Source organism: Podarcis filfolensis (genome assembly GCF_964270895.1).
Source record: "Podarcis filfolensis genome assembly, chromosome: 3".
Classification (NCBI taxonomy): domain Eukaryota; kingdom Metazoa; phylum Chordata; class Lepidosauria; order Squamata; family Lacertidae; genus Podarcis; species Podarcis filfolensis.
The window spans coordinates 39,189,898-39,205,121 of record NC_139606.1 but is presented as its reverse complement, the minus strand read 5'-3'; the positions used below and the strand labels follow the sequence as shown (position 1 = coordinate 39,205,121).

The 15,224-nt window shown below is 43.3% G+C and overlaps 1 protein-coding gene across 7 annotated transcripts in view; it reads left to right on the top strand.

Annotated features, from left to right (window-relative positions):
- Positions 1 to 14,700, top strand: part of SLC17A5 (solute carrier family 17 member 5) — a 34,319-nt gene extending 19,619 nt beyond the window's left edge. For 5 of the 7 annotated variants that reach the window (XM_083608144.1, XM_083608143.1, XM_083608139.1 and 2 more), the window contains 8 exons: positions 372 to 459; positions 886 to 972; positions 2,460 to 2,578; positions 3,232 to 3,390; positions 5,807 to 5,939; positions 9,241 to 9,388; positions 11,113 to 11,203; positions 12,559 to 14,700. In XM_083608144.1, the coding sequence (XP_083464270.1) occupies positions 372 to 459; positions 886 to 972; positions 2,460 to 2,578; positions 3,232 to 3,390; positions 5,807 to 5,939; positions 9,241 to 9,388; positions 11,113 to 11,203; positions 12,559 to 12,696 (963 nt within the window). In that variant the 3' untranslated portion in view covers positions 12,697 to 14,700. The remainder of the gene's footprint in view (positions 1 to 371; positions 460 to 885; positions 973 to 2,459; positions 2,579 to 3,231; positions 3,391 to 5,806; positions 5,940 to 9,240; positions 9,389 to 11,112; positions 11,204 to 12,558) is intronic. The other 2 variants (XM_083608142.1, XM_083608141.1) reach the window with 1 other exon arrangement.
- Positions 14,701 to 15,224: the final 524 nt, after the last annotated feature.

The following is a 15,224-nucleotide window of genomic DNA, read 5'->3' as shown; positions in this document are numbered from 1 at the left end:
TCTGTCCGCAGAATGAGGACTCTTCCCTGCCATGCTGTCCGGCCTCCTTTGCATGTTGGCATTTTATAATACAAACTGAGGGAAAACCACCACTTCAAAATATTTGTGCTGCTGTTTCTATGCAGAAACCAAAAGTTCAGCATAATTGTTATGTCCACAAAGCATATTCAGCTGAAGAATTGAAGCAGGCAAGGAATTAGTTCTGCTTAATTGCCCAGGAGCTATGTGCGTTTTGTTCAGAAAATAGCTTTGTACTAATGCAACTGGTACTTTCTCCAGGCTACGTTGGAGATGTTTTATTGAAGTGAGTCTTGGCCAAATCATTTTACTCTTGAAAGATATGTTGTACTATAAACAAATGTGTTTTCCAGGGTGTCACATTTCCTGCCATGCATGCCATGTGGTCCTGTTGGGCTCCTCCACTGGAACGCAGTAAACTTCTTAGTATTTCATATGCAGGTGAGATGCTTTTAAAAATGCTCAAGTCTAGCCAATGAAGATGCAGCACTAATCTCTTTTAACTGTGGTATAACGGTTGGGAACAGGCCACAGGATTATGCATTCCATTTCTGCTCCCACCCCCATACTCCTGCAGCTACCCATTAAGCATGGTTCATTGCTGTGCATGCCTTGCCACTAAACCATGTTTATCCGTAACCTAGGTGTATTCAAAGCCTAGTAATTTTAATCCTTGAGCAGTCTATGTTCTGCTAGGGGAGATAGATAGATAGATAGATAGATAGATAGATAGATAGATAGATATATAGATAGACAGACAGACAGACAGACAGACAGACAGACAGGCTGGCTGGGACAACCCAGCCAGATGGGCGGGGTAAAAATAATAAAGTGATTATTATTTTAAAATAAAACTTTAATTTCTAGGTGCACAGCTAGGAACTGTTGTGTCTCTTCCATTGTCTGGCTTGATCTGTTTTTATATGAATTGGATTTATGTGTTCTACATATTTGGTAAGTGTTTTCACTGTAAATGCCATTCAGTTGAGTAAAGATTGTATTTTTTTTTTTTAATTATTCATTTTCAAATATACAAAACAAAATAGCAATGAGCAAACTTTCTCAACCCCCCCCCTCCTCATACAACTAATCACCAGTATTAAGGTGTGAATTAGGTTACTCTCTTTTCTCTCTCTTCCGCCTCCCCTCCATCTTTTTAATAATCATATATAACTTTTAAATATGGTTCAGGAGAATCCAGTGGTACTCCAATTTGTCATAGGTACAAGTAAGATACCCCAAATCCTAAGGACAATTAAAAAAAACAACAAAACAGCTGGAAGATTGTTTTTCAGTCCTGTGTCATTGTAAAGCTTTTCGTGTGTATTTCTACAACACTTTGTGCCTGATTGTGATTCAAGGACCCGATCCCCGCTTGGGGAATAAAGACACGTGGACACAGAATGTAAGGTTAATGGGTAAGGTAAAGGCCACAACTTTATTGATTACAGCATGTGAGAAGGTATTGGCTTAGGCATTGGACCACGGAACATTAGACTCCACCCACTCGTAGAGGGGTGAGTCTGAGGAGGGGTTAACCACCAGTAGGGGAAGCCTGTTGATGCTAATCCAACTATAGGCTCTCTTCCTGATGTCACCGAGGGTCATGCCATGGCCCCCCACCACACGGGCATGTTTTTATGCATTTGATGTATCCTTAGCGCGGGTGGCGCTGTGGGTTAAACCACAGAGCCTAGGACTTGCCGATCAGAAGGTCGGCGGTTCGAATCCCCGCAACGGGGTGAGCTCCCGTTGCTCGGTCCCTGCTCCTGCCAGCCTAGCAGTTCGAAAGCACGTCAAAGTGCAAGTAGATAAATAGGTACCACTCCAGCGGGAAGGTAAATGGCATTTCCGTGCACTGCTCTGCTTTGCTTAGTAATGCTGGCCACATGACTCGGAAGCTGTAGGCCGGCTCCCTCGGACAGTAAAGCGAGATCAGCACCGCAACCCCTTCACATTTAAGTGATCCTCTGGATATGCACCCACACATTTGTTATGTTGGAACGATCTCTTTCATTTACCTTTGAGGGTGGGGTTGGCTGGTTACTACATACCTGTGGGATCCACAGGTAGCTCTGGCTTGGGAGACATTTCATGGTGATCTTCAGATGCTCTGCAATAGCAGCTGGCAAGGCACTGTGGGTGGGGCAGTCCTGTTCTCCCAAGTTTCCCAGCACCAAACATCACTATAACTTGCCGAGAGGAGAGAGGGGGTAAAGGAGTCTCAGGCTGGCTTTGCCGCCGTGCCCACAGTGTGCTGAGCTGCCCACTGTCTTGCCCCCTGCCCTTCTCCCTACTGGTAAGGGGCAGTAATGTGAGGTATTGGGAAGCCAAGCGAGAGCAACACAGCACCACCCTGGTGGGTTGTAGCAGTGCTTGCAAATTTAAAGTCTCATGGCTGCCATTTCCTTGACCATAAGCGTTGTTGTTTTCACTTTAAGGTGCCCTAGGTGTGCTGTGGTTCATCTTCTGGATGTTGATAGTTAGTGACACACCAGAAACACACAAGAGAATTTCTCATGCAGAAAAGGAATACATCCTCTCCTCCCTTACAGATCAGGTGTGTACTTTTTGATCAAGCCTTTGCTCATTTCTGTTGACGTACTGGGGTGATATACATCCACTATTGTATTTAAAGGACAAAGAGGTCCTTGAAAAATGCTTTTAAAGCTCAGTAACATTTTGTTGTTTTATAAGATTTATTATCCGTCCTTCGCCGTAAGGTCCCAAGGCGGGATACATCAATAAAACATGCAATTATAATTAGAACCGTTGCAATTATAAATGCATAAAACAGATGGAACAGAACTGTATAAAAGAGGTGGTTCCAGCAGACGAAAAAGCCAGCTAAAAAGAACATTTGGGTGAGAAAGGGAACAAGAATGCCCAGCAGCAGAATCCCTGAAAAGTCACCACTCAGACAAATGTTTTGTCCTCCTAATGTTAAACAGAAGTTCACCCATGCTGTGCACCAACCGTGGTTAAGTGTGGGTATACCTGCATGCAGTAGGTAAGGGACTGAAGGAGGAACATGAATCCCATAGCTTGTTCCTGATCTCCTTGAGCGTCTGCATTAAGGGATCTACCATTATGCTTAAGAGTGCAGACTGGCAGGAACAAGCTCTTTAGAAAAAATCCTCTTTGAAGTTTTAAGAAGTGTGATTCAATATTTTTTTAAAGAACATCTATGTGAATTTAATTCCTTCTCTTTAGCTTTCTACTCAGAAATCCATCCCTTGGGGAGCCATACTGACGTCACTTCCACTCTGGGCTATCGTCGTAGCACACTTTTCTTATAACTGGACTTTCTACACACTCCTTACCCTATTGCCTACTTACATGAAGGAAATTCTGAGGTTTGATGTGCAGGAGGTAAGATACCCTGTGTTATCCAGTTACAAAACTTACCCTGAAGTGACTTAGGCTAGATCGTAAACTTGGCTTTCAGTAGGAATTACAGTCAGAACCTAAGCACCCAGTGGGGCGAAGCTACAGAAATAGCCTCCTGACCGTGAGGTCAGGGCTGCACAGAGTCATTCAATTACAGCACAACCCTACATAGGTCTACTCGCATGCAAGTAATAATAATAATAATAATAATAATAATAATAATAATTAATAATTTATTTATACCCCGCCCATCTAGCTGGGTTTCCCCAGCCACTCTGGGCGGCTTCCAACAGAATATTAAAATACAATAGTCCCATGGAGTCTAATGTGACTTGCTTCTGAGTAGACATGCATAGGCTTTCTCTGTTAGCCTCTTGGCTGAGTCGGAATGCGATCCCAAATCGCTGGTTCATGGCTTATACCACACACTGGTATTCAGTATGCGGCCTTGAAGTCAGCTCTGTATGTGGAGTATCTGGCAGTGCTGAGAGATTTTAGGAACAAGAATATCAAATGGCATCTTTGTCACCTGTCACAGGAACACAAGGCCACGTGTTTGTGTTTTTCCTGGGAAATCCATTCTAGTGAGAGAAGGGGAGGCTTTGGGTATCCAACACTTCCCCACCCCCCTGCAGTCCATAAATAATTCTGTTAATTTAACCAGCAATATTACTTCTGGAAGTGCAGCTCTTAAAACTCTAGCCACTTTTTAGTGAGCATAATGAAATTTGAACGTGCAACTAAAGATCAATTTACTATCAGAGGAGAGAGAATTGTCCTTTTTTCTGTCTCTCTCTCTCTCTCTCTCTCTCTCTCTCTCTCACACACACACACACACACACACACACATTACGGTGCCATCGCTGTTCCCTGTTTTGCATTTTAAGGTTAACGGCTTAATTAAAAATGTGCTGCTCATTCAAGAGCATTTGCTAAAATTAGGCTGAAGCAGCTGTGAAGAGCAGCCTATCCAACTCCTTTACCTTGTGCTTCAATTCTAAAGGTTGCTATGTAAATTCCTTCAGAGCAATTGCAATTTTTGTTCTGCTGGCTGCACATTTAACAGGCTCTCTGAGAATGAACACCTGTGACAAACGAATGGGCACCAGAGGGTTCTTTTTCCCAGGAGGAAGGAATTGAAGCTGTTTCTCTGGCTCCTTGTTCCTTTTCCTCCTGGAACATTCTGCTGCTGTTCTTGGGAGAACCTTCGGATAAGTCGCCCAGTCTGCTGGGTGCAGCATCAAGCTGGGTTCCTTAACCTTGAGCAGAGTTGCTGACTGGGAGGGCTTCACTCCAAGTCAGAGTCTGAATCCCCTTTGGTGGGTCTGCTGATTTATAAACATGCCCCCTCAGTGAGTGAGTGAGTGTGTGAGTGACACAGATGCTATGCGGAGCATCAGTTCTTCTGATTGCCATGGGCATTCCTACAGTGGATCTTCAACAGTAATCACACCCTTATGGTAATATTTTCCAGAAATTTCAGTTACAGAGTTGGCTGTTAACTCTTCATGAACTGCCTAAAGCACGCTAGCCCTTGTCTGCAAGGTGCATAATTAAATGGAGAAATCCCTGTAGTGTGAACCAGCCCTTTAAGCATCTCCTTTTAAATCAGATTCATCTGATACCAGTGCTTTGCAGTTTACCTCAGTGGAAATAGAATTGGTCTTGATATATATAACAAAGAGAGCCAACCTGGTTCCCCTCCAAATATTGGACGACATCTCCCATCATCCTGGACCATTGGCCACACTAGCTGGGGCTGATGGGAGTTGGAGTCTACAGACATCTGGAGGCATAACACTGGCTCTATCCTTTTGCTTACCTGAAGGGTTTCTCAGACTTTTTTCCACAATGAGCCACCTTGCCTGAACGTGGCTGTTGCAGTTCCTGCTCACTGTAAAAAGAATCTAAGCCAAGACAGGTGGACTGACAAGCAGTTCTAGCTGCCACTCCAGCCTCAAATCAGGCAGATGTCTTCTCCTTTAACTTGGCCGTTAACCTCTGGTGTTTCTCTGAAAATAGGTGGAAAGCTGCTATTGTTAAACCAGATACTCGTGTCTCATAACTCAGGATGTGTTTCCACTGTAGCTTGCAAGAATTTATCACTTTGCCATATCCTTAGAAAGGAAGTCAGTTTCCTTTATCATAAAATGTGTGACTTGTCAATTATGCTCACTGGTTATCTTACAGTACAGTATCCATTAAACACTACAACAAAACAGCTGTTTCAGACAGTACAAAACAGCCTTTAAATAGCTGTCCCCAACCCCATTTGTACTGCTGAAGACATTTTTTATTATTATTCTGTACTTAGATATTCATCTTGAAAATAAATAAATACGTGCACAAGAAAGGTGTTCCCATCCCATCCTAAATCTGGTTTTCTTTTTCTGTACAGAATGGATTTTTGTCTGCACTGCCTTATTTTGGCTGCTGGATTTGTATCATTCTATCTGGTCAATTTGCTGATTATTTGCGGGAAAAGCAAAACATGCCCACCGTATGTGTTCGCAAAACATTTACCCTGATAGGTAAGGAAAGAATGTGCTTGTTTTCAATTTGGCTTGTAGTTTAAATGGGGTTTTGTCGAGCTTGTACAATGTTTTTACCTGCTTTAATAAGCCCCCTCCCTCAGTTTTGAATTATTTCCTGTTGTAAAGAAAGCTGCAATTCTTCTGCCGGATTCTTTCTGGCAGGTGCATTTTATATACGCTTATATTCCCAGTAGTAACAAGAGCATTCCTGCGCAACTTGTGTTCCATAATACCAAATGCAGCTCCTCAACTCAGCCTTGTATGGTGGCCCACCAAGGACTTTATAAACACTTCACTTTTGCTGCTTTTGCTCTCAGTAAATGGTAAGCATCCCTGGCTGGGTATGCATAGTGGCTATGAAAGGGTCAGGCCCTTTCTGGCTGCTGCTCCCAGGATTTTGTGGCTAGGAAAGCCAAAGAATAACTTTGATGAGATGCTCTTCATGTGCCCTTGGGCTTTTGGAGAAAACCGGTGCCTGGACACACTTGGGCAATGCTTCTAACAGCTGAGAGATGAAACCAGCATTGGACCAGATGTTAATAGCTTTGGACAGGGCCCTTGTTCCTTATCCCTTACTGGTTGGTTATAGGTTCATAGGAAGGAGCCTTAACTGAGTGTAATGGAGAGTTAACTGTTATACTGCTGTTCCCGCTATAGGTGGCCCTGTGTCCAAATGAGGCAGTGAGTCATGCTGCTTTTCTTGTTTGCAATGAAGCTGCTAAGCATCCATTCTGGCTTGGTCTCTTCTCTGAAATCAACCGGCACTGAGTCAGCCCCTTGTTACATCATCTAGCTCAGTATTGTCTACACTGATTGGCAGTGTCTTACCATGTGCTTCTCAGCGCCACTCACTCCTCCCCCCCCCCCCCAGATAGCAGGGATCTGAACCTGGGAGAGTTGCTTTTGAAGTAGGCGTTCCACTACTGAGCTGTGCCATCTCAATCCATCCTCCATGTTCTCTCCATGTTCTCACTTGCCCTTTCCATGTGCCAATAACTTCTGAAAAGCTCTCGAAGCAACCTGAAATGGCAATTATATAAACTGAAGCTGAGGTAACTTCACAAAAAATGATGATTTAAAATGCAGATATTTTAATCAACTGTTCTTCTGCTCTGTTCTTTCTCCATCCTGTCCTGTGCAAAAATGTCCTTCGCTATTTCATTGTATTATAAAATGATAAGTCTTGATCAGAACGGGATGTGTTTGATATTTCCCTAGTGACGTTTTTATTACCCAGTTGGGTTATTAAATAAGCAACTACAACAGGTTTGTTGGTTTTAATGAACATCTAAAGTACCAGTAGCTTCCATTTTGTCATGGATAAAATAGCTCAGGCAAAAGCATGCATCTCCAAATTGAATACAGTCTTACCTCAGGTTAAAGTCACTTTGGGTTAAATCTTTTCAGGTTGCATCCTGCGGCAACCCAGAGGTAATGGAATGGGTTACTTCTGGGTTTCGCCGCTCATGCATGTTCAGACGCTCAGAATGACGTCACGTGCATGCGCAGACACAGCAAATCGCGACCCGCGCAGACGCAGGTTGCGTTCCGCTCGTGATGTGAACGGGGCTCCGGAACGGATCCCGTTCGCATCCAGAGGTACCACTGTAGTGATATAGTTTGTTCACTAGGTGGCAGCACAATGTAGAATAATTGCTGGGCCTTTCCTCTCTTTATTTTCAGTTTTTTATCAAAAAGTAATGATGGTCAGTCCATAAGACAGCAGCACAAAAGACACAGAGATTAAAACATTTCTTAGCTAGCTTGAAACTAGATTCTGCTTTAAAAGTTCCATGCAAAAATAGTTGCTTATTTCTCACTTAGGCTGCTTACTTTCCACCCATCTTGTAGCATTACAGTAGGCCAGACAAAATACTTTCATAATGTTACTCTGGGACATTTTGCAGTAATGTGGATCTCGGGACAGATTCTAGGCTCTGAGTGCCACTGCAATGATCTCTTTCCCGGGGATTGAATACATTAATTCAGCATGTGCAAAATGCTTGAGAGCAATGCTGCATGTCTTGAACCGATCTTGTATTAATCCCTAGGAATACATGAAGCTGCCTTGTATGTTAGTCCATCGAGCCCAGCGTTGTCTGCTCCAGAAGAGTTATCCTAGTTCTGCTTCCCGAATTCCTTCTAACTGGAGATGTCAGGCTCTAAACATTCACATGCAGAGCATTTGCTCTTGTTACTGATCAATGGCACTTCTTGTGTCAGTAGGAACTCCTATACCCTTACAAGTGTGTTTTTCCACCATTGTGTGCCTTCAACGTTGCACTCTACCAGGGCCACTACCTTTTTTTTCATCTATCCCTTACAGCTTCTGAGTTTCCAGGTGCTCCTGCATCTCTTACCTGTTTGCTTTCCTGTGCCTTGGTGCGACAGGCTCTTTAGATGTGGTTAGGATACAGCATGGGATGTGGGTTAAACCACAGAGCCTAGGACTTGCCGATCAGAAGGTCGGCGGTTCGAATCCCTGCAACGGGGTGAGCTCCCGTTACTCGGTCCATGCTCCAGCCAACCTAGCAGTTCGAAAGCACATCAAAGTGCAAGTAGATAAATAGGTACCGCTCTGGCGGGAAGGTAAACGGCGTTTCCGTGCGCTGCTCTGGTTCTCCAGAAGCGGCTTAGTCATGCTGGCCACATGACCCAGAAGCTGTACGCCGGCTCCCTCGGCCAATAAAGCGAGATGAGTGCCGCAACCCCAAAGTCGGCCATGACTAGACCTAATGGTCAGGGGTCCCTTTACCTTTACCTAGGATACAGCATGGGTGGACAAACTAAGGCCCAGGGGCCGGATCCGGCCCAATCGCCTTCTAAATCCAGCCCGCGGGTGGTCCAGGCATCAGCGTGTTTTTACATGAGTATATTGTGCCCTTTTATTTAAAATCCATCTCTGGGTTATTTGTGGGGCATAGGAATTCATTCATTCCCCCCCCCAAATATAGTCTGGCCCTGCACAAGGTCTGAGGGACAGTGGACCGGCCCCCTGCTGAAAAAGTTTGCTGACCCCTGGGATACAGGGCAAATTCCTGCTCCATCTTGTGAATTCCAAGGAGCATGTGCTCACCTTCTCATTCCCTTGCAATCATATTATGGCAGGGACCCCACCCACTGGTTGCTTTAGGCAGTCTTGCCCAGGGATCAGCAAAGGACTGTTGTTTTGTTTATAGATCAAGAGCTGAGAACCACCAGTTGTTTTTTTAAATAAAAAGTCACTGCAATATTGCACAAAGAATAAACAAAATTTGAGTTCCCATGAAGGTAAGGTTTCTGATATGTTTTTATTAAGGAATGATTGGACCTGCGGTTTTCCTTGTAGCAGCTGGATTCATAGGCTGCGATTATGAAATGGCTGTTGCATTTGTAACCATATCCACAACACTAGGGGGTTTTTCAACATCTGGATACAGCATCAATCACCTCGATATTGCACCATCGTAAGTATTCATGATTGAGTGTGCGTTTTTGCAAACAAGATTCCCTGAAACAGTGAATTAAATAACTACAGTACTTGTCTGTGTTTTTCTTCAGTCACTGATTTGGGTTAATTCAACTCCTTTGTGTGGCAGCCTTAAGTTGCAATCCTACCAATGCACGCTTAACTCTGGGAGTAAATCCTATAGAATCCTAATCTTCCAGGCTTCTAAAATGTGCAGGGAGCCTCCAGGTATACAGCATGTTCCCTGCTTCAGAAGATTGCCTGTCTCTTGTGGAGGGTAATTGGAACAGCAATGGGGGGATGAAAAGGGAGAGCAGAACTAAAATGCTCACCTCCCTGTACCCACCTCCCACTTGTGTGTTTAATTAAAATGACTAGAGAATGCCTGAAGAGGGCTTCAGTGGGGCTGACCTCTGCGCAGAAATGCAAAGGGTTGCAGCGTGTAATTTGCTGTTGATATTTTCTGCCTGCTTCCCCTCATCCACCCACCAGCGTTTCTGTAGCACATGATATTTGCTTGTTGAAGGTATAGTTAGAGGTACTTGCATAGGTTGACACTTAGGTAATGGGGAAGAGCTCCTGTGGGGGACAGATGTACTATAGACATTATTTTCAAAGTGCATATCAATGCCATTGCAATGCTTAGATATATTTTTTTTTGGGGGGGGGGAGCTATACCACTAAGGGATTTATGGATCTTTATAAGATACTCATCTATCCTGTGAGGCTTTTCCTCTTTGGCATTCATCTTCATAAAGTCATTAATGTTTAAGCAGTTCCAAGTTAGCAAAGGTCATATAAATGCCAGCTTCTTTATTCAACAAGTATGTAATTAATATACTGAAGCTGTGCAATGGTTCTTTGGGGTTTCAGTTGGGGGGGTCTTCCCCACGCTACCTGGGGATGTCCTGAACTGAACTTGGAACTTGCAAGGTGTGTGTTCCACCAGTGAGCTTTGGCCTTGCCCCAGGCATCCTTTCTCAGAGTATCATTTTGCCTTTCCTTCACATTACCAGATAGGGAAGTGCACGAGGCACATTTTGTCATGGCATTTCTAACATGCCAGCTAGAATGAGCTCCGGTTTTTCTGCCTTCCAGTTTTTTGAACTTCACACCTTTTCCAGCCTGGTTGGTGGTTTGTTAAGGATTGTGTTGTTTTACAGATTATTATTTTTTAAATGCTTCCAGTTTGTGAATTGCTTTTTGAAATTTAAGAAGCAAAAGGCAAAATAGATACAGTATGTGTTTAAATAAAATTAGAGGAAAGCAAGTCGCAAAGTTACAGTTCCTCCCAGATTGCACTGCCCTTATGCAAAGTGTATCCACACAAGGGCTTACTTAGAGAGCAGCCACTTGCCTGCCCACTGTGAATCCCTGTGCGAAAGCCAAGTATGAGGGTGACTTAGCACTTGGGTTTTGTTTCCCTCATAAATACCTCATTGAGAAGTTTGTGCATGTCTCCTAATCCACTCTGGACAAGTGGATGAATCATGTGTGAAATTCTTTCTGGGGTGTCTTGTTTCAGTATGTTAGGAGTGCCAAAACATTTGAGCTTGTGCTGAGAATCTCTCCCCACCCCATACATGTCTAGTTTTATATAATATACGTGTGTGTGTGAATTGCAAGGGAATGAAAATCCTACCATCGTTCCTGAGTACCAGAAAGAAGTTCAAGGCACTATGGCATTGGGAACCAGCTGATTTTTTCTTCTTATTTTCTTAGATATGCTGGCATTCTCCTTGGAATTACAAATTCATTTGGCACTATCCCAGGAATGGTGGGACCACTTGTTGCTAAAAGCCTAACTCATAGTGTAAGTTATTATTGGTCTCCCCCCCCCCCCATTTTCTTCTTTTAAAGGTTAAAGATTTGATTGTCTCATGTGTCATTATTGGCTGTGGGGTTTTTTCTTGTTATTTTTAAACAAGACCAAAGAAGATTGTTTTATACTTTCTCTCTCATACCATGTTTATTGATATAAAACTGCAGCCATATGTCATGCGGCAGAGAAAATTAATCTCTTTTCTGAGACTCTCTGTACTAATATCAATTTTTATTTTAATAACCCATATGTTCTCGTCCGTTGCTTTGTGAGCTGTGCCATAGTAACCCTCCCATTCAGCAAAACAAGTTCTTTAAGCTTCTTCAAGCATATATAAAACAAAATGAGGACAACCTGGAAAGAAGGAAGGGGGGGAGAGCAAAGCTTCATGGGTCCACTGTGTGAATTTAACTGGGACCTCTGAAGAAAAACATCCTAGCACAGAACAGCTGCCTTTTTAGCCCCATCGGTTTTATTAAGTGATAGGCACCCTTGAGTGTGACAAACTGGTGTTGGGTTGACACTGATTCCTCAGGATTTAAAATTTGGGGGAGGGGGTGTCAGCATGCAGCTCAAATCTCCTCTGGCAATAGACTTGTAAGTTGAGGTTCTCAAGTTTCATGTATTCACAAGACAGGTTGTTATACTGAAATGTTATTTAATAGCAAGAGTTTCAAACTTTGAGCAACTTCTCAAAGTTCTTTATACACTTTATTCCACTGCTGGTGGAAACTTCAGTTTAGAACTCTCACTAAACTCTTGAGTGGAGTTTATACAGATTAAGAGTTACACCCCTAATTGAATCCCGTTTAGTATAAGTCATACTGAGCTGAACAAAATATGCCATGTTTTGAATAAATAATTGTATTGGCTACATAGATCCAGTCTCTAAACAGTGCTCAGGTGGACCAGGAAAGAGCAGAGAGCTCAAGTGTTCTCTTTATTTCAAGCCTTAACAGAAGTCTTCTGGTTTCCTCAACCCATAGTTGGCCATGCCATCTACACCAATAAACTTTGGCTTGAGCAGTCCTTCCAAACCCAATCCTCCAAACCAGGGATGGGGAACCTGAAGTTCTCCATATGTTGTTGGGCTACAGCTTCCACCACCACTGACTTTTGGCCATGCTAGTTGAGGTCCAGCAATATCAGCAAGTCCATGGGTTCCACAACCGTAGGCAAACAATGGGTTTAAAGGATCAGGAATGCAACATCTGAATGCAGCCATCTTTTTAATACAAATTATCTGCTCCACACATTCTTCTTTTCCTGCCATTCAGTTTATTCCTGATCATGGTTCTGTTACAGTAATGCACTGATATATCTCCTTATTTCTGCCCCTTTGCCAGAATACTGTGGGAGAATGGCAGACTGTCTTCTATATCGCCGCTGCCATTAACTTATTTGGAGCCATCTTCTTTGCATTATTCAGCAGTGGAGAAGTTCAAGACTGGGCACTCAATGGCTACCACTTGCATAGGAACTGAAGGAACCCTGGGGTTAATCACCGCCACACCTTGCAATCATGTGACCTGGAACACCTTTCACATGATGTCTGCAAAGCCTATTGTGACCCTTTCTTGTTGCAGCTGGAAATTATTTCACATTTCAATATGCTCATTCTGTAAGAAGAATGTGGGATCCAGTCTTACACAATTGATTGGTGTCAGATACCTGTGACACATTCTAATCAGTGCATCAACTTTTAAAAAACGTGCCTGAATTAAATATTAGTTGGAGGGGGTGTGACACAGAAAAATATGAGATCTTGTTGGTTAAGGTAATTTTAGGTAAGGGTTGTTAGAATTATTGCTGGTTTTAGCTGTATTTATTTATCTTGTATGATTAATCCAAAAAGTAATGGAAATTAAAAACAGGGAATTAATCCTTGTGCCCTCTTAAAGTATGTATTTGTGAGCATGTGTCCACTGTGACAGAAATGGAGAACCTCTAGCTTTCCAGATGTAGCTGGACTACAACTCCCATCCTCCTCCACCATTGGCCAGGGCTGATGGGAGCTGGAGTCCAGCAACATTGGAGGGCCTACCTTTCTGCTCAGGCCTTGCTTTTGAACTTCCAATAGTCATCAGGTTGGGCACTATGAGAACAGGATGCTGGGCCTAGATGGGAAGTAGGCCGAATCCAGCAGGCTCTTCCTATGTTCCCTGTGCTGTGTGGTTTCACCAGACCTGTGAAGCACAAACACTGCTACATCATGGAGGAAAATAAGCCCAAAGTCTCTTACTATATGGAGAAATTCAGCAATGATGTTGATTTGAAGGAGCGGTTTCTCTTTCCCCTCCTTTTTTCCTCTCACTGTCCTAATACTCATTTTGAGCAACAAACCACAATTACCCAGGCAGAATAAGACCAAGTGGCAGCAGGATCATACTAAAAGTTGGTGGCAAAATATGTACCAACGCAATCCTGTGTATATATACTTGGAAGTCCCCCTGGGGCTTCAGTGGGACTTATTCCCAGGTAAGTGAGTACAAGATTGCAGCCGAATTGACTATTAGGTTTCTGAATGAATAAACCTGAAGGTTAAACTAACAGTGTATCTGCATAGGCTCTCTTCAGGGATTGGGTGTGCCCATGTAACTGACTGAGAATCCTACAGCCCTCAGCCAGTCATTGACGTCTGTCAGTTCACATTGCAGATAAGGCCTGTGTCAGCTTATTTTGTCACAATGAGATCCAGAATACTAGTAAGGGGTTGGCCCACATTGCAGTGCACCTTCTTTTTCAGAGGATCTCTCCCTAACTTCATATTTGATGCTAGCATGCCAAACTGGAAATGGAGGGAATATCCATGCACAGAACCACCTAAGAGATACAAGGAAGAAGAAGAAGAAAAAACTTTTTAGAATAGGTTTTGGGATTCTTCCCGTACCCGTGCTGATTTTTTTATTTTTTAAAAACCCAAAAATTATTGAAGAGCAGCATTGGGGTTTCTCCACTACTGCTGTGGTTTGAAAAGCCATGCCACACCCTGGTCAGAAGACAGCCTCCAGAAGTAGAGCTGAGGTTTCATGTCTACACACTAAGCGTAAGTGCCATTGAATCCACACTGGGACATAATTCTGACGAGCTCTGCCTCGTACGATGGAAATGTGAACTTCCATAGCACTGAATGTGCAGTTGTGAGTGGGAATGATATGGTGGGCTAGGCAGCTGAGGCTTTGGCCTCGATATAGAGTACTAGGACACAACAGGCTAAATGGTCCTCTTTTGGATCATTCCAGGTGTAAAGCAATCCAAAGGGGGGGACACACTTTGGTGTTCCTTCCACCAACCCAAAGGGAAACCTGATACACCTCCCACACGCTGCTCCAGTGGAGCCCAGCTGACTTCATTTCTGAGAAATGACAGGTTACTTTTGTTAGCCAGCTTTACATACATTTTAATTTGCATTGAAATGTGATAATGACGTCTTGTCAGCTGTGTTGTATTTTGCAACTTTCAGTGTAATAAACAGTGCGGGCATTTTGGTTGGTGTGTTTTGTGTGCTACCATGCAACTACAGACCCTAACATGAAGGCTGCCATTAGTAATAACAGTAGGTTTTGCTTTTTTGGAAGGGACACCCGTGTTGTAGCACACACTTGACTGGTGACTCTTCGTGTCTATAATCATTATATGCTCAGCCTTGTTCAGCTTCTGTATTCAAGACGGCCGATGGTGATTCTTTGGGTGCTAGAATGGATATCTAAAGTGAATGTGTGGCTGACACAACAGACTGGGCATTGCATGCCACAATTGGCTTTATTGAGCATCTTTCACAATGAACCGAAAGACCAACACAAAGAACTTGCTGCATTCTTGTTTGTGGCAGATCAACAGCTCATTGTGCAGAATTTGAAATATCTGGATCATCTTCAACTCTCTCTGTGGAGACAGAAGATGTGGGCAGTAGCACTAATGGAGAAACTTAGCATGTTAAGCATTAAATGGTGTTCACAATTCATTTTTCTGTATAGAAATGTGGTATCCACTCAGAACCTTTTATAATGAC